This window comes from Carassius gibelio, chromosome A2, assembly GCF_023724105.1.
Source record: "Carassius gibelio isolate Cgi1373 ecotype wild population from Czech Republic chromosome A2, carGib1.2-hapl.c, whole genome shotgun sequence".
NCBI lineage: Eukaryota > Metazoa > Chordata > Actinopteri > Cypriniformes > Cyprinidae > Carassius > Carassius gibelio.
The window spans coordinates 15,577,496-15,597,394 of NC_068372.1; the positions used below are offsets into that span (position 1 = coordinate 15,577,496).

Consider the following 19,899-nt stretch of genomic DNA (forward strand, 5'->3'; position numbering starts at 1 on the left):
CGCTGGTGACGCGCTCATTGTAAATATCCATCGTTAACCCTCTGTGGTTCAGTGATATTTTTCTGCACTCTCATCTTATTCAAAATAAATAAATCGTTAACATTACATAAAATACATTAAAATTTAGTTTTCTACACGTTTTCAGTTGTTGAAATGAGATAGCATTTTGATATCTTTGTGGTTCATCGACTGATAAAAAAATCCAGGTATAAATGTAAATAAAGAAAAAATGAATGTGTAAGGAAAATATTTGATTACTTTTTAGAATTCTAAAAAAAAAATGTAGACAACCCTATAAATGTTACATTTATAAGATCTACATTTCTAAGTAATTTCTCATTTTCTTCAGCTTAGATGAAGTAAAAAAGGTGTTCTAAAGCTTGTTGTTTTGTAGAATAGCACAGTTATATATTATATAATAATAGTAAGGCCTTTACATAGGGAGTATGTATTATTTAAGGAAAATATGATTATACTTTCAGAATTACATTTAAAGAAACAAAAAACAAGTCCGTAGGGTAAAACGCCCTACGCGGGGGAAATGGATTAATTACTATAGTAACTCTGTTCTTGAACATCAAATTCTATTTTTGTTTTTCATCAAATGGTTGAATAAAAATAATTAAAAATTACCTCAAGTTAGCATCAGGTTAATTAGCTAGCCAGATTGCATCATCAATATTTTACAAATAGGCTATTATAATTTTGTAATTCATAATTACTGATTATATTATTTTTAATTTGTTTAATTTAAAGTTAAAACTGCATGTACTCTGATTTTGCTGTAAATGTATAAACCAAATTGCTTTGTTATACTGGGGGCATATTACAGCACCTGTGGAGCAAAACGCCCCCAAGGTGCAAATGTATTTTTTGTTAAAAATCTATCATACTTGGTTTATAATTTAAGTCATTATCACTAAAACGATGATAACTATTCTGGATACATTTAACTTTTGTTTCATTAAAATAATAATAATAATAATAATAATTACACAGTCCTTAAAGGTGGTAGTTTTCCTCCACTATACCCTATATTGTAAGATGAAGTCATACATTTTTTTTAGCAAAGAACGTATTAAATAAATCATAAGACTTGATGGTGAAATAGAGCTTAGAGGATTTTGCAGTTATGACGTCAGAATTGTATCTATGGGAATATATTTAACTCTAAAATGTCCTTTTTTTTACTTTTTGAAATAACTTTTTTTTTTTGGCTTTCATCATTAAAGTGCATTATTTTCACAGAATTACTTATTTTTTTATTGTTAAAGAAATCTGCAATTGTTCTGTCTAATTCATACCAAAAGTGAATAATTTGGGGAATTGTTTGCAGCATATACTTAGGACAATTATACTATTTAGGACAATTATGGATTGATTTTGTTTCTTTAAGAGAATTGCCACTTCTTCTTTCCAATCCATTTATTATCCATACAGACTGGGCAAATTTACACATGGTCCCAGTGTTTCTTCAGGTGACAGTAAAGAACTGAGCAAAACACTGTCAGTAATGTGTACATTGCATGAAGCAACATGTTTCCCTCTTTCCCTCAAGTCTTTGACATGACACTGTCTTGCCCAACTGGAATGAACACATTCTTGTTACAATGTTAAGTTGCCCCATTTAAGGGGCCCAATCCGTTATGATCATTCAAAATATGTTTTTTGACAGGCCCATGAAAATACCTATAAACATAAACAATCAATATGTGAAAAAAATATTCTAAAAACAACACCTGTTACTTTACACCATGCAATACACCATGAAAATACCTATAAAGAGAAACAATCAATGTAAAAAAATATTCTAAAAACAACAGCTGTTACTTTACACCATGTAAGTTAAAATGTGAACAAGAACACTTATTAAAACATCAACATTAGTATTATAGTGAGTACTAACAGTGCAGTGGAGGATTTGCAGGTGTTAAATTATAAGAAAGAATCTGAGCGGGATGATTATTTTGAGCATTCCATGCATGCCCATATCCCACAAGCCCTTATATGTCTCTCTGTTCCTCAGTATCAGTAACATCTATTTAGAGTTTTGGTTTCTCGAAATGCACATATAGAAATTTAAAGGAAAGTGTGACCTGGTTGCATAAAATGCTTAGACTAGTCTAACAAGTTAGTCATCTAATTTTTGTTTTAAAAATTGGAGAGACTGGAGAGACTGGAAAAAGCTTACTCCAACTTAACCAAATACATAAAATCCTGGCAGTGAGTAAAACCAAAAATAACTCCAAGAAAAACTAATAGGATACACACGAAAAATAGGCCAACAAAGCTCATATGAATTTATGTTCAGAGGCCACAAATAAAGTTGATCCTGAAAACCTTTATACATTTTTTGCACTTTACTTGTGGCCTCTGGACAATAAATTCATATGAGCTTTATTTACCTTATTTCTTGTGTGTGGAGTTTTGTATTAAGACACAGTCTTAGCATAGAGGTTTACTTTATGCAGCTGGCCACTAATTCAACAGTTAACACTTTCAACACTCAATGTGTTTTAAAAAGTGATATTGTGTTTTGTTTTTCTAAATCATTCACAGGTAGGGATTACTCTAAATGTAACTTTATTATAAATAGATGCGTGGGTGTGTGTAAGTCTGAAAAACGATCCAATGATGTATGATCTAGTCTCTTTTCTGTTTATATTTGTATAACAATTAAGTATCCTTTATTAAATGAGTTTTAATTCAAAGTAATCAGACTGTTGTGACCAAGGCACAAAATGCTGCCTTCTGCCTGCACTCTTATCCTGGGCCCCTTCAACATAAAGATGGATTTGGGGAATATGGCCTCTTCCTGAGGCTGCAGATTGACCTAATGTTAAAATGCACTCATCCCAGAGCTGACGCTGCCGGGAGGGTAAGCCAGTCATGAATGGGACTGCTGATTGGCACAACAGCACACAGATTTACAAACTTCTCCATGACTATTGTTGTATCAGGGCCAAGCTAAATCATACACCGAGGGTAAGAGATGACAAGACCTTCACAATAACCTACTAAAATGTCTGAAGAGCTACTCTTTTGACATTCTTCTGTAAAATGTTTGTCCAGGCATGTATTTTATCTTTCAAATCTCAGATCTCAGCTCTGCCTACAAAGGCATTTACTGTACTCTGTGTGACATGTATGGCATGTCGACAACAGGATATAATAATGACCAATCACCTGTGACATACAGGCAACAGGTCGTTTTTCAAAAGCTGCATGCTTTATGAGCTGGAAGAAAACTTGCAGGCATACATACAGCATTTTCTCTAAGAATGTATTCTAAAGTAACTGCTGAATCACAATGACTTGTCTTGCAGCCCTTCGTGGAAATGAGCAACATGAAATAATTTTCTGCCTTTTCAGTCCTCTTTTTGAATCCAATAGGGTCCACCGTAATAAACCAGACACACTGCTGTAAGCTTTATACTTTATTGGAGGAGACTATGTGTACATTAATTCCACTATCAGTGTCATTCACACCCACTGACCCAAATTACACATATCATTTTCTTTCCTAAACCTAAAAGGGACTCAAATAAATAAATAAATAAATAATCACAGTTATATATTATTCATAGTTTTCACATGATGATACACCCTTACAGCAACACCCACATAGAGAGCAAAAGAAGGCTTTCCTCTACTGCCTGCCAGTTATTTCAATGAGCTCTGGAACAAATAGAAAATTGACAGACTTGTGCTGCAGTTCTGTCAATGTTTTGCCCGCCAGGTCTTCAAGCCAGTCGTGACTGAAAACTATGAATTTACAGTTCTGATATTTTAAGGTTGTAATTTGTAATTGTCTAAATCACATCACAATGAAATACTTCACCAGAAGCTGACACAGTATAATACATTGCTAAGTTCCTTAGGAAATAGCATAAAAGACTTGAATACAGATGACATTAATTTTTAAAAAGTTTTTTAAGAAGGTGAATAGTACTTATATAGTGATTTAATGGAGTAAATCTGATGTATTGTATCTCTGCTGTAGCCTAAATCATAAAATACACAGAAACTACCACAGCCTGATAAAAAATATTCTGTTTCTTACCTTAAATCTTAAGTGTGACTACAAATAATTTCATATGGCACTGACATTTGTGTAATTAAAGACCAATGAAAAACTTTTTTCTTCTGACAGGTTGGTCTCTTTTGCTTGAGTCTGTCTTTTCTAGCAGTGATTAACTGATAAGTTGTCTTTTTAAAAACTTGAAAATTACTAAAAAAAAACATACTTATCATATTGTATTGCCTGTTGGCTGCTCACAAATGAGTCAAGAGCAGGGCTTTACAGTGGCGGCTTCTTCAGAAAGCATCAGATATATTTTACGCATACACACACACACACACACACAAAAACATCTTGAGGAATGTATGTTTTATACTCAGCTTTCACACAGCAGATCTGAGAGCTGAGTTCTTTGATCGCTATCAATCTGCACAGGAATTCCTCAACAAAAGCAACGTTTCAGTCAGATAGTAGCAGCAAAAAAAAAAAAAAAAAAAAAAAAAAAAACTGATTTTCATTACTAAATCTCATAAAGAAATATGTATATATATATATATATATATATATATATATATATATATATATATATATATATATATAAACAGTATACACACACACTATTTTTCGTGTTCATTATCATTATTATCATGCAATGAAATTTTTTTAAGGGATAGTTTACCCCAAAAATGAAAAGTGCCCCATGATTTAATTTAATAAAGGTCCATATTTAAAACTTCATAAACTGTAATCTCTAGTTTACGCTAACTGTCGTGCATGAGAGAGTGGCGTTCCATCAGACGAAGGATGTTGTATAGTGTAAGCTTCGGTGAGAATGTGTTTCCACTTTTTGTTTAAAGAAAAGGAAAACCAGTCTCTTATTGTCTTATATCGAAATCCTTCGACAATTTTCTTGACATATCCCAGTTTGGTATTTCTTATCTGTGACTGGTGTTTTGTTTTGCTCTCTCCTCTGTACTTCTGCGTTCATCACTTCTCACTGGAGTATACGCTATGGATATATCCAACGTCATCCACTGGGAAGCCACTCTCTCATGTATGTGTGTACGACACTTAGTGGAAGCTAAAGATTACGGTTTATAAAGTTTTAAATATGAATATTTTTCTAACACAAACGCGTTGCTTCAGAAGGCCTTCATTAACCCTGTGTAGAGTACTTTTTATGATGAATGGCTGCACTTAATTGGACTTCAAAATCTCAACATCCATTCACTGTCATTATAAAGCTTGGAAGAACAAGGACATTTTTTTTTTATATATATAACTACAATTGTATTTGTCTGAGAGAAGAAAGTCATACACACCTAGAATGGCTTGAAGGGGAGTAAAGCTTGGGTTTATTTTCATTGTTTGGTGAACTGTCCCTTTAAGGTGCATAGCCTAAAAAATTATATATTTCAAATCTATATATTAAATCCAAACTAGCCCCACACAGTAATGCAGTCTTTCGTATATCCCTTTAAACAACTGCCTATGTATCTGTTATGTGACTCAGGGAAAAAAAAAATGTTAAACAATAATTAAGCATATGACCAGTTCACTGCAGTGCTTTCAGCCTAAAAGTTATTAGTGCCGCCTGGCAGATAAAATTCACTTATAGAGCATAATTTTCTCTCAGCTGACATGACAAGTGTCTACAGCTGTAATTAAAGGTGCAGCACGTAGTGGAGTGGAGTTTTGAGAACTGTTTCTCCAGAATAATAAAACAAACCTAACATTCAAACTCAGTCTGAATTTGCTTTAGTGTTTGAGCATGATTTTGATGAGCATCATGTTTGATCATGACCCCTATAGGCAACTGAAAGCACAGCATGCCGTTATAAGATGCTGAAGTGATCAGTGGGAGTGGCTGGTCGTGAGATAGATACCTTTTACTGAGACGTTAGCAGCCACAGGCAGGTAATCTGTACCTGTGCAGAGAAGGTTTGGAGGAACAGAGCAGATCTGTTTCGTCTGTTTTGCGCCAACGGGACTGCGACGTTTTATGTTGCTTCTTTTTGCGCGTGAACTACTGGAGTCGAGAATTTTGGACATATTGTGCACGAGAAGGATTTAACAGTCTGCTGTATTTACGAGAAATGGATTCCAACGGCATTGCTGAGAAACAATGTAAGTGTTTAATGAAAACAGAAATGGAACTTTTATTAAAATGATTCGGAAATGGTCACGCGTGTCACAAAATTCACTCTACACACTTTTGAAGTTCAGTTTGGGAGCAGTGAATGTTCAGACCTGTTCACTAAAGCTGCACGCGCTCTTGAGTTTCAGCCACGCGCAACTGAATGTTAACCATTACAAAGCTTTAGTCCTCGCACTGATTTATTAGATATTAGATTTAAAGGTCGATGTTGCAGTGTAGAGGAAAACAAACCGATGATAAACCGAGTTTATTTTATATGCTAATATATTAGATATTGGATTTAACTTGTGCACTAAGTTTGAAAATACTTAAAAAAATCACACATTCTTTGTTTTCAGTCAGCTATTCCTGTGGATGTAGTATGTTAAACGCATGAATGGGTGGTGTATAGTGTAAATTGAGTTAGAGGACATAATATGGCTGCCACACCCTTAGAAACTTTGTATTGTCGTTTGTTGGGTGTGTTTGTCCCTCTCTTACAGTGCTCCAATTTTGCAGCAATATAATAACCTACTAGACTTCCTATTAAGGATGGGGCACAGGAGAGGTGTCAGTGGCCTGGAGCAACATTCCGTCGACTGTCTCACATAACATCCCTTTCATTACTTCAGTTCCTCTGCCTGAAACGTCTGTCAAATTATGGGTTTACTCGCTTCTTTAAACCAAGGCTTAACTCATTTTAAAGTGTTTGTCTACAGTTCAAAGTTTTAGAAAAAAAAAAGTTTAAAAACAGTAACATTTGTATTTGGAAAAAAAAAAGTGAATTTATGCAGGGTTTTTTTTTTTTCAGAAGGTGATAATATGCAACAGTAAACGTGACCTACGTTTGGGTTCTAAAAAGCCTAAGACCTCTAAATAACTGTGTGCTTGTTGTGTACACACCTCCTGAATCTCCAGTATCTCTCTCACCCAGACGGATATGAATAGGACCTAACTGTCCTCTCTTTTACTGAAATGACAGCAGGAAGCAGCCTGAGGGTTTGTGGGGGCAGATAGAGCCACTACAAATTGTTGTCTTATATATATAAAAAAAGCTGTCATTCTGTATGTACATACTTGTATGAAAAGACAGTTAGGCCAGAACTTAAAAAAATAGATGCATAAAAAACTATTATGCAACTTCAAAAGTTTACAGTGAAAGAGAGGCATAGAAATACAGATTGTTAAATTATGTTAAAAAAAATTTATAAATTAAACATCAAAGTCACTTGAGTTAACATGATTTTTATCTGTTTTATTTGAGCATTTATTATTTATATACTATTGTAGTAATTATTCATATTTTGAAGCAGCTTTTATTTTTCATATTTTTAGTTTTCATTTGAATATTAGTTTAGGTTTTATTTTTAATTGAAACTTTAGATGCCAAGTTAGAATCCAAGATTACATTTTAGATTACATTTTAGATGCCAGTGTTTTAAGTTACTCTCATCAAATATTTAAATGTTTTTTTTTTTTCAATTGATAAACTATTTTTAATGGTTTGTTTTAACAGCAATCCTATCATTGACCTGGCCCTATACATGTAAACATCACCTATAAATATATGCATTTTTATGTTGACATTGCAGTACAAATAAGCCACTCTGAATAAAATGCTCTTGGCCGACTGTCTACCTTTTTATAATATTTGAAAGGAATATTTGAGTTCTCACTTAGTTTAATAGACTATGCCAAATCCCGCCAGTGAAGCATTAACCACTTTTATAAATTTAAGAAGCCCCTGTATAATTCTGAAGCGGTCATAGGCTACACCAGCACATCTAAATCCTAAAATCATGGGAGTGTGGCTGCTGTGTTTTGGACCGGAAGTGATGCCACTAGATGGCGCCATTGCCTCTGCACAGAAAGACACGCCAAAGCCCAATACTTCAGCAGCTGTCATTCACAGGGGGGTTGTTGGGGGGCTATGGCCGCGTCAGAATTTTAATAGCCCCGGTTTAGCCCCATTTCTTTATGAAGAAACTCTGACGTCATCAATATAATTTATTTTCTTAGCACCCCCACATATTGGGCTAGACCCTCTTAGCACCGGTAGAGAGAAACATTCTGGCGCCGTGCCTGCACTCATGTGTATTTCTTTGCGCTTTTGAGAGTCGTCTCAAGTATACTTTAATTATTCATTTAATTCAACATTATAGTCGTCTCAATTATACTTTTAATAAGCATACTCGTTAAATATTTATTTAATTTAACATTATTGACGTGTTGTTAGAATTCGCAAACAAATATAGCCATTCGATGAGATCACGTATCACTACAGTGTTTTCTAGGGATGAACTTTGCATTAGTACACGCCCCGAGACCGCGTTCAAGCGAGTGAGACTCAGCAGCAGGTCATTGGGATGTGTTTGCGGCTCGCTTATTCACAAGCAGTTTTAATTTCTGTCTCGGAGTATTCACAATATGCAGTGTGTACGAAGACAGCCAGCGCGGAGCCAGTCTCGAGAGTCCTTACACCGCGCGCAGATCAAAACAACAGCGAGCAACAGCTTGAAGCGTCTAGGTAGGACAATAAATATAACGATAATCTTATGTGTATCTCTGCAGTAAGCTTGCCTTTACATTGGCATTCAGTTGGTCATATTATGTATGCAGTTAATTGACACGCACTATCTCGAAGGATATCTTGCAACAAAAAAATTCTCTTTTTCTTTTGTAACTTGCCTATCTAGAATTCAGTGTTAGTGGGGAGCTATTATAGTAAATAGAGCAAAAACACATCACACCTATTGATTCGTGGTTGTGTTTAAAGTATACACACCACGCCTTTGTAAATAACTCATTTGTGCTATGGTAGTTTGACCTAAAAGCTGGTCTTGGTTGGTGTCAGGTGTCTCTTTTTTTAGGCAGAGTCTTTTGTGTTTTACATAAAAGTTTAAGCCACGTTTTCTTCCTCAGCAGCTGGACTCATAAATGGTTGGGTTCCTTCCTCAATTGGACCAGAGAGACACAATACAATCCTTTTGTTTGTTCTGCCTTCCTAAAAAGGATTTTGTGATGTGGGAAAGAACCCACAAATCTGTCTTTCAGAATGAGCTTTGAAAGAATGACAATGTGAGCGCTCTTGCTCTTGCTCTTGTCCTCCCCACAGGTTTGGAGGATGACAAGGACCTGCAGTTCCTGATGAGTGGTGGAAATCTTTTGAAAGTCCGCTCGGGTTCATGGAAAAAGCCACGCTACTACAAACTCCAGGACGACTGCAAGACCCTGTGGCATGAATCCAAAAAGACCCTGAAGTCCAAACAGACATGTGAGTCACAAAAAAGGGATGTGCACAGGCCAGGGGTGTGTCGGAGTCCGCCCTTTCTTTGCATATGTGCGCTTGTGTCCTGGACTGACCCACAATGTGTTTTGTTTGTTAATGTGAACGTTGATGAGTGTCTCTCAGAGAAGAGACTATAGCACTTCCCCCCTCTATTGGATTTAATTGCAAGTCCTTATTTGTAAGTATAAACGTGGTAAAACTAATGCATACAGACAAAATGAAGTTGTGCATAATATGTATAGGAAGTATAGCATTAATGTCTTTAGCATTTTTTAATATTAGAGCATACTGAGCATAAGAGACTTCAAAAACGGTGAATACCACTACATCATTACATCATAATAATGAATGACTGTCATAATGATGCACTTTTATAGATCTCTTGTCTTTGTTAAATGCTTTAAAGCATTGCCAAGAAGATTTGTATATCATTTATAAATGTAATAAATTTAAAAGGCTAATAATCAAACAAATGTTTCACCAAATTAAGTATTTGTGTACAAGTTGTTTTACTACAGCAGTTTAACGTTATATTGTCGTTTTGTGACTGGTGCTGTAAAGGAGACCTGGGGCTATGTTTAAAATGTATGTATATTTTTATGCAAATGCCTAAAATCAAGCTTACAGTGCTATTTTATTATGCATGACCTCTTCTACATAGAATTTCCATATTCATATTACTGTGATCCAGCATTTAACAGCAGACACTATTAGAAACTAGGGGGCAAAAAACTAGTTTTGATGAAAAATGTCTTGTCTTTCAGTTTATTTTTACTCGTTTTAAGCATAAATCGCTTTAAACATATTTTCTTTATCAAAAAAAATAAAATTGAGATCCTGATTAACACAATTTTTGGATCAGTGAATCAAAAAAATAAATAAAAAAGATATAAAAACATCCAAAATATATGATCAGTGTCCGGGATCAGTGGGAACCACGTTGTTACACATTACTCCATTATATATTTTCTGTATTTAATTTTATAAAGTACAGTAATGCTCATGTTTCTGTATCTTTTTTCCTCACTCAGTCTCTGTTGAGGACATCGAGGAGGTGCGAACAGGTCGGCAGACGGACAGTTTGAAGAAGCACACAGAGGAGTCTGTGGAGGGTCGAGCGTTCTCCATCTTGTTTAAGAGCCAACAGAAGAGCCTGGACCTGATCGCCAGCTCTGAGGAAGAAGCCAAGAAGTGGGTTGATGGTTTGGAGAAAGTCATCTCAAATATGAAGAACCTCAATCCGCAGAAGAAAACGGAGCAGTATCCTTTTCGAAACGCCTGTGATTCTTAGGTGCATTTTGAGCATTATTCTTTCAGATATCTTTCTAATTGTCCTTACATCAGAGTTCTAGCTGGATCTACAGCTGTATGCGTAAAGCAGATCAAAACTTTGATAACAAGATCAGTCAGAAAGAGCTGAAGAGCTTTCTACGAGACATCAACATTGAGGTGGATGAAGACTATGCTGCAATGCTCTTTCAGGTAATATTTGATTCTGCAGGAATCTAACCCAGTTTACCCATCTATAATGTTGTTCTCTCAGGGCTACAGGTGCATCTCATGCATGCATTAACTAACAATGAGCAATACATTTTATACAGTATTCATTCAACATTAAGGTAAGTTAATAAAAAAACATCTTAGCACAGATCCATTAAACTTCATTAAGAGATACAACTTTAGCCTTTTTATGTTAGTAAATTAACATTAACTAAGAAATGGAAGCGTATTAGAAAGTGTTACCTACACAAGAAATAGCTCGACTAGAAACCAGTTTCCTCTCTTTCAGAAATGTGACAAATCACAGTGCGGATTCCTAGAGGGCGAGGAGATTGAGCATTTCTATGAAATCCTGACCCAAAGAGAGGAGATTGAGGTCATCTATGGAGCGTATGCAAAGACCGACGGTCTTATGAGCGCCGCTGACCTGCTGAACTTCCTGTTGAACGAACAGAGAGAGGACGCGTCTCAGAATGATGCCCTTCAGCTTATTGAGAAATATGAGCTTGATGAAAATGGTAATGCCTCAGAAAAGACACTAAAGACATTTTAAATGTTACAAAATATGCTCTGATCTTTTGAACTTTCTATTCATCGAAGGGTCCTGAAAAAAAGCATTTACGTTTTTAACATTAATAATAATAAGAAGAAATGTTTCTTAAGCAGCAAATCAACATATTATGAATGATTTCTGAAGGATCATGTGACACTGAAGACTTCTGTATGGCTGCTGAAAATTCAGCTTTGCCTTCACAGAAATAAATTACATTTTAAAATGCATTTAAACAGAATGATGTTTCACAGTTTTCCTCTTTGTAGGTTTCTTTCAAAAACATTTAAAAAAGTAAATGAATGCATTTATTTTCAGTATAACAAAAAAGGCAAGTATATCTTTTTGTAATTGCATGTCTGTGTTTGCACTTCTTGTAGCCAAAGCCCAACAGCAAATGACAAAAGATGGCTTCCTGATGTACTTGCAACAGCCAGAGGGGCTGATCTTTAACCCGGCTCATAAAAGTGTTTACCAGGACATGAACCAGCCTCTCAACCATTACTTCATCTCCTCCTCTCACAACACATACCTGCTGGAGGACCAGCTCAAAGGACCCAGCAGCACCGAGGCGTACATAAAGTAATGATGTCAACCATTCAACATTTGTTTGCATTTTAATGAAATAGTTTAAAGATGAATCACCTGATTTAATTAGCTAGTTACTAGTTTCATAATGAAAGAATCTGAATGAATGAATCTTTCGAAAAGCAGGTTTTTATGGCTTAGTTTTGGAGTACCAAGTTGCATTATCCCTCCACAGAGCACTTCTCAAGGGCTGCCGCTGTGTGGAGTTGGACTGCTGGGATGGATCAGATGGAGAGCCGGTCATTTATCATGGATACACTCTCACCTCGAAGATCCTCTTCAAAGATGTGATAAAAGTCATTAAAGAATATGCTTTTAAGGTGAAAATATTATTAACATAATGAATGTAAACCGCTTTCATTTCACCAAGATAATCTAGTGATGGATTTTGGGACTTGTAGAGCTTGTCCTTCCGGTGTACTTTCGGTCAACAGTGTGTTTTTAACTTTTTCCCCAGACGTCCGAGTATCCTGTGATCCTGTCTTTGGAGAACCACTGCGGTGTGGAGCAGCAGAAGATCATGGCTCAGCACTTGATCTCCATCCTGGATAGTGCTCTGGTCACCAAACCCCTCAGAGATCAGATGCCCACGTGCCTCCCTTCCCCAGAGGTTAGTGATTACTAGATGTAAGTAAGTAATCTGTAGATGTAAGGCGCAGTAATCTGCTTGGCCATGTTATACAGGCAAATTTACATGCAAGATTATGTAAGGGATACCGTACCTTAATCTGGTTCTTATAAAATACAAAATAAACCTGACTGGGTGCTCAGGAAACCAAGTCTAATAGGGTTTGTTGTGTAAAAACGACTTCTTGATTGTATGTTATCCTGTTTATTACACACCCAATCGCAGTATTTAAAAAAAAACAACTTTATATATATATATATATATATATATATATATATATTGTATCTATGATATATTTTGTTGAGTGTGTAATTTGTATCTGCCATGTAATAGCCAATGAAGCTGATTTAGCAATAAATTTAAATACAACCAACCAACGATACCTGGAACTGAAGATCCAATATTTCCTCATAGAGATAACACACACACACACACTAATATCAGAGGATCTTGGTGTTTTCAGAAATTAAATTAGCAGGTATTAAAATTCTATACTGTTGTCTAAAGTAAAATTTAAGCTAAATCCTTGTGATGCTAGTGAATTATTGCATTTAAAATTAAATAAAATAAACTGTTCAAAAAATGTATTGTTTAAAAACAAAAAATTCTACATCTGTATATACTGACAATTTTTTATTTATATAAATATATATATACATACACGCATACATGTATATTATATATACATACACACACACATATATATATACACACACACACACACACACACACACATATATATATATATATATATATATATATATATATATGTATGTATTTGTGTGTGTGTGTGTGTATGTATGTATGTATGTATGTTTGGAGTAAATGCACATAGGAGTATGTGCCATTTATTTGTTAAATCTAAATTGCTAATTGCACATTTACTTTTAGCAGTTTAAAAGATAGAGATTGATTTAATCCAGTAGCAGTGGCTTCATACGTGAGACCCAAGAGAATTTTCCAGCCTGTCTGAACTGGAGATGCTTCCAGGATGGAATTCTGTACGGAATGTCTGGAATTTATTCAGCTGCTCTCTACTTGAAATCATCGCTGCATTTCAAACTCTCTTTGTTTCAACCATTCACACTATTATAAAATGCCAGCTCTTCAAAAAAAAAAAAAAAACAAGACTCACACCTTCAATTATGTTCACATTCATCATGTGAAATGAGGAAATGCAGAGTTCCTGTGATAATGTTGGTCCATCATGGTTTTGTGGTGAACTGCTTTTAAAGAGCATGCATTGGATTACTATGGTGACTGGTGCTTCGTCTGCTGGGGAGCAGGTGATTATCATAGTTTACATAACAGTGTTTTCCATTCCCCTCCGGCAAGGTGTGGCCTGTCCTGGTCACTGTCACAGTCAACAATAGAAACACTGCTGCTCTACGGCAAAAGCTTCTTAAAACAGCTGTGTTAGAAGCACCGAATGAAACGTCTAAATCAATATGCAGTAAATATGCTCTTCAGATTTTGTAGATACAGTATTGTTCAAAATAATAGCAGTACAATGTGACTAACCAGAATAATCAAGGTTTTTCGTATATTTTTTTATTGCTACGTGGCAAACAAGTTACCAGTAGGTTCAGTAGATTCTCAGAAAACAAATGAGACCCAGCATTCATGATATGCACGCTCTTAAGGCTGTGCAATTGGGCAATTAGTTGAATTAGTTGAAAGGGATGTGTTCAAAAAAATAGCAGTGTGGCATTCAATCACTGAGGTCATCAATTTTGTGAAGAAACAGGTGTGAATCAGGTGGCCCCTATTTAAGGATGAAGCCAACACTTGTTGAACATGCATTTGAAAGCTGAGGAAAATGGGTCGTTCAAGACATTGTTCAGAAGAACAGCGTACTTTGATTAAAAAGTTGATTAGAGAGGGGAAAACCTATAAAGAGGTGCAAAAAATGATAGGCTGTTCAGCTAAAATGATCTCCAATGCCTTAAAATGGAGAGCAAAACCAGAGAGACGTGGAAGAAAACGGAAGACAACCATGATGATGAAAATGGATAGAAGAATAACCAGAATGGCAAAGGCTCAGCCAATGATCACCTCCAGGATGATCAAAGACAGTCTGGAGTTACCTGTAAGTACTGTGACAGTTAGAAGACGTCTGTGTGAAGCTAATCTATTTTCAAGAATCCCCCGCAAAGTCCCTCTGTTAAAAAAAAGGCATGTGCAGAAGAGGTTACAATTTGCCAAAGAACACATCAACTGGCCTAAAGAGAAATGGAGGAACATTTTGTGGACTGATGAGAGTAAAATTGTTCTTTTTGGGTCCAAGGGCCACAGGCAGTTTGTGAGACGACCCCCAAACTCTGAATTCAAGCCACAGTACACAGTGAAGACAGTGAAGCATGGAGGTGCAAGCATCATGATATGGGCATGTTTCTCCTACTATGGTGTTGGGCCTATTTATCGCATACCAGGGATCATGGATCAGTTTGCATATGTTAAAATACTTGAAGAGGTCATGTTGCTCTATGCTGAAGAGGACATGCCCTTGAAATGGTTGTTTCAACAAGACAATGACCCAAAACACACTAGTAAACGGGCAAAGTCTTGGTTCCAAACCAACAAAATTAATGTTATGGAGTGGCCAGCCCCATCTCCAGACCCTAATCCAATTGAGAACTTGTGGGGTGATATCAAAAATGCTGTTTCTGAAGCAAAACCAAGAAATGTGAATGAATTGTGGAATGTTGTTAAAGAATCATGGAGTGGAATAACAGCTGAGAGGTGCCACAAGTTGGTTGACTCCATGCCACACAGATGTCAAGCAGTTTTAAAAAACTGTGGTCATACAACTAAATATTAGTTTAGTGATTCACAGGATTGCTAAATCCCAGAAAAAAAAAATGTTTGTACAAAATAGTTTTGAGTTTGTACAGTCAAAGGTAGACACTGCTATTTTTTTGAACACACCCCTTTCAACTAATTGCCCAATTGCACAGCCTTAAGAGCGTGCATATCATGAATGCTGGGTCTTGTTTGTTTTCTGACAATCTACTGAACCTAATGGTAACTTGTTTGCCACGTAGCAATAAAAAATATACTAAAAACCTTGATTATTCTGGTTAGTCACATTGTACTGCTATTATTTTGAACAATACTGTATATTCAAATGTCATAGTATTCTGCACTTCCTTTTGGTGACACTAGTTAAACATTTAACTGCTACCTGAAAAAAGAATTACATTAATAAAAATTAAAACGAAATCATCAAAAAGAGCATAACTTTCATTGGACAGAGTAATTTGGTTAAAAGCATCTGTTAAATGAATATATGTAAATAGGAGCTGATGGCAAAATCAGCAGGCTCAGATTTAATGGCTGTGTTGTGTATTCTTCAGGAGCTCAAAGGCCGTTTCATAGTCAAAGGGAAAAGACTAGACAAACTTGAGGACATGTTTTCAGAGGAGTCCAAAACAGCAGAAGAAGACAGTGTAACAGAGGAAGAAGATGATGAAGGTGACCAAGAAGACCAGGAAAAGAAGTCTAGTGTAAGCTGATTTCTGTGCTCTCTTTCTTGCATTCCTATGTGACCATGGAAAGGGGAAAATATTTTTAATTAAATCATTTATATTGATTTTACTTCATTAAATAAATACACATACCTAAAACAGAAAACAAAGTCGCTGAAGTTGGCGAAGGAGCTGTCTGATATGGTGATCTACTGCAAAAGTGTCCACTTCCGAGGGTTTGAGGATTCCCGGGACAAGCAGTCCTTTTATGAGATGGCCTCCTTCAAAGAGGGAGAAGCTGTGAAACTGGCAGAGGAATCAGGTGCGATGTCATGACTAACACAGGCAAACACGTATGAAACACATAAACACATGTCGTAGGATGCAGGCTTGCACAGATTTATTACTCTGCAAAATAGTCAGAAATGTGCATAAGCTGACAGATGATGGTTCTGCTCGAGGGAGACCTTTGACACAACTTTGAATATGGAAACGAGCAGGTGACCAACAAGGAAAAGAGCCATTCAGATTTTTAAACTTTCAGACTTTACTAGACGGCAAAAAGAGAGAGCGATTTTATTCATAAACAAAATTATCTATTAAAATAAAATCTTCAAGTCTCGTTATTTAGTAAATTAAGTAATGTATGGTAATTTACACAGAAGGCAAAATTTCTCTAAGATTATTTAGAAAATAATAATATTTTTATTCAGAATAATTAAACCGATCAAACGGACAGGAAAGACCTTTACAATGTTAAAAAAGATTTCTGTTTTCAACTAAAAGCTGTTCTGTTGAACTTTCTGTTCATCAACAGTTTCCACACAAATATTAAGCTGCACTTTTTAAAGCATTTGTAACACTGTTGATAATAATAAGAAATGTTTCAAATCAGCATATTCACAGTTTTGAAGGATCCTGTGACACTGAAGACTGGAGTAATGATGCTGAAAATTCAGCTTTGCCATCACAGGAATACAATTTAAAATGTATAAAAATAGAAAACTGATATATATATATATATATATATATATATTTTTTTTTTTTAAATGTATTTTGCAGAAAATGCGGCCTTGGTGTATATAGCAAGTATATATGGTATATGATGGTGGACATTTTGACCTTTCAAAAACCTGCCTACACGTCTGTTCATCAACTACCCAGATACATTCCCCAACTAATAATTGTATTTATCTGTCACAGCAAACGATTATATCCATCACAACACAGACAAACTCAGCCGGATTTATCCAGCAGGACTGAGGACGGACTCCTCAAACTATAACCCTGTGCCTCTGTGGAACGCAGGCTGTCAGATAGGTAACGAAGATGTGCATTTTTATACCCACCATACAACTGACACTGAGGCATGTGCATATTCAAATCAAGTCATGGTAGAAGTTGATGTTAATGTCTCTGTGCTAAATTCACAGCCATTTTAAAGCTTTATGATTTCTCAGATTTATCTCTCTTTTCTCCAGTGGCCCTTAACTTCCAGACCCCCTGCCCAGAGATGGATCTGAATCAGGGGCTCTTTCTCCAAAACGGACGGAGTGGTTACATCCTCAAGCCTTCTTTCCTACGAGACCAAGACACTAAGTTTGACCCCATCACTCTCCCCGAGGGACCGTGGTTAAAGAATAAATCTCTTCATCTGATGGTAATTGATCTGCACCTGTATTTTAGCACATGGACTGCGTCTTTGTGTTATGTCAGTTGCATATATTTTTTTTAATTAGACTTTTGCAGTTACAATGCTATGTGTATTAAATGTTCACTGTTGTTCTGGTTTGTCTAATAGGTGATCTCAGCCCAGCAGTTACCCAAAGTGAGTAAAAGGAAGTCCTCTATTGTTGATCCCATTGTGAAAGTGCAGATCTACGGTGTGCCAGCTGATACGACTGTGGTGGAAACGCAGTACATTCAGAATAACGGTACAGTAACGCTCTAAATGTGCTCAGTCAGGACTCTCCTCGCGATCAAGATGTTGCCTAATCGCTCTCTGTTGTCTCTCAAGGCTTCAACCCCATGTGGAATGAGAACTTCCAGTTTAATGTGCGAGTGCCAGATCTAGCCCTCGTGCGCTTTTTGATTGAGGACTACGACTCCACTTCCAGCAATGAATTCATTGGCCAGTACACACTTCCCTTCAACAGCCTAAAGAACGGTTAGTGGGTTGAAATACATGCTCATCCCTGTTTGGGACTTTTTTTTTTATTAAAACTTAAATTGCTGTTTTTTTTTATTTTTTTAAGTATTCATGATACATATTACCATAGCCACATAAGCAAACAATCAATAGTATTGCACGTGGTGTATTGTGTTCATATTGTAAGTGGTGTTTTTTTTTGTTATACGACAGGATATCACCATGTGCCACTGCTCACTGAGAAAGGAGACCACCTTTCCTCCGCTGGGCTTTTCGTTCATATCATGGTTGTGGATGCTGAATAACATGATGGTGCAGGTTTTATACTGTGTCTGAGATGATCTTATGTGGCTTTATTCAACAGCGCAGACATCTCAAAAGGTCGGCAAAAAATGAGGCAGCTTGATTCTTATGGGTAAATGAGAAATCGTGGGAATAGAGCAACTTTTCTAAAGGTGCGAAATGATGGTCTCACATAACAATAACGCTTTTGTACTTTTTACAATTTGTAACAACATTTATATTTTTTAGTATGCCAAATAAATGATTTAATATTGAGTGTCAGCCTTTAGTCTTAGTTAAACGGAGCACTGTTTTTAGTAGATTTTAGCAGAGGAATAATTTGATTGGGATTACAAATAAGACCACTCCGTCCTCTGGGTAGTTTCTCTAGATAATGTTTTAAGCCTGCATTAGAGGTTGTATTTTTGTCTTATGTAGTTCCTTATAACATCTGATTAATGTTTTCATTAAATGAGGTAATCAATTGTCGTATTTTTGGCTGATACTAATAAAATCAGTGATTCCGATAAAACATTACCAACTGTATGCATCCATGTAAAGGTGAAATAAATGTAAGTTATTCAAAACTGTAGTGCTCAAGTACTTTTTGTTCGGTAATTGCTACAACCAGGCATGGAGAAACTGTAATACAACATAATATTATTGTAATAATCATCAGGATCAGTCCTGTTAGATCTGGCAGTTTAGACCTCTACAAAGCTTTATTAGCGTGGACATCCAGGCCACATGAAAGCAGAACCACCACCACATTACTTTGGTAACATCACTGAACTTCCTATTTGGCAGCAGCTGAATTGAGAATTTGAAAGCGTATCACTTCATATTATGAATATGTCCAACCTTTTAAACCATGCTATGATAAAGCACATTAAATATTTAAGACTATGCACTTTTTGATCTTGTGATTCCTTTGTATGGGTGGTTTGTCGTTCTTTTAATCGTCACGCTGAAGAATGTGATCATCAGGATTTACAAACTTGTAGAGTTCATACAGCTCTCCATTAAATCAAAAGAAAACACCACATACGAAAGACATTCATAATTCAACCCCAATGTACTGAAATCGTAAAGCTTTTTTGTTACTGGCATTTACACTTATTTTCTAATGAAGAAATTACAAGGTTTTAAGGTGACAAACTTGTTTACAATAATAAAACCCAATTACTAAGCAAACTAAAGCTAAACTAAAATCTCTCAACCATTTAAGATATGCTAAATTACCTATTTGCTTAGGCAAAATGGCAAGACCTGAGGATAATTAACCTTT

General features: G+C 35.9%; 1 protein-coding gene across 2 annotated transcripts; it reads left to right on the forward strand.

Moving 5' to 3' along the window:
- The first annotated feature begins 5,876 nt into the window (after positions 1 to 5,876).
- plcd1b (phospholipase C, delta 1b) lies at positions 5,877 to 19,198 on the forward strand. Of its 2 annotated transcripts, none has more exons than XM_052615720.1 (15): positions 5,877 to 6,148; positions 9,274 to 9,432; positions 10,479 to 10,707; positions 10,800 to 10,929; positions 11,237 to 11,465; positions 11,878 to 12,079; positions 12,261 to 12,405; positions 12,543 to 12,695; positions 16,070 to 16,219; positions 16,343 to 16,502; positions 17,384 to 17,500; positions 17,662 to 17,840; positions 17,982 to 18,114; positions 18,198 to 18,347; positions 18,543 to 19,198. In XM_052615720.1, the coding sequence occupies exons 1-15, from the start codon at positions 6,118 to 6,120 to the stop codon at positions 18,632 to 18,634; spliced, it is 2,259 nt and encodes a 752-aa protein (XP_052471680.1). In that variant the 5' UTR covers positions 5,877 to 6,117; the 3' UTR covers positions 18,635 to 19,198. The 2 variants fall into 2 exon arrangements, with proteins under 2 accessions (XP_052471680.1, XP_052471679.1); XM_052615719.1 differs by lacking the exon at positions 5,877 to 6,148 and adding an exon at positions 8,496 to 8,685.
- Positions 19,199 to 19,899: the final 701 nt, after the last annotated feature.

What these genes read in the sequence shown, in the direction of transcription:
- plcd1b (XM_052615719.1), top strand. Translation starts at nt 8,586, where the DNA reads ATGCAGTGTGTACGAAGACAGCCAGCGCGGAGCCAGTCTCGAGAGTCC. An exon ending in CCGCAGAAGAAAACGGAGCA is followed by an intron (nt 10,708 to 10,799) that starts GTATCCTTTTCG and finishes TCAGAGTTCTAG; the next exon opens with CTGGATCTACAGCTGTATGC. An exon ending in ATAAATCTCTTCATCTGATG is followed by an intron (nt 17,841 to 17,981) that starts GTAATTGATCTG and finishes TTTGTCTAATAG; the next exon opens with GTGATCTCAGCCCAGCAGTT.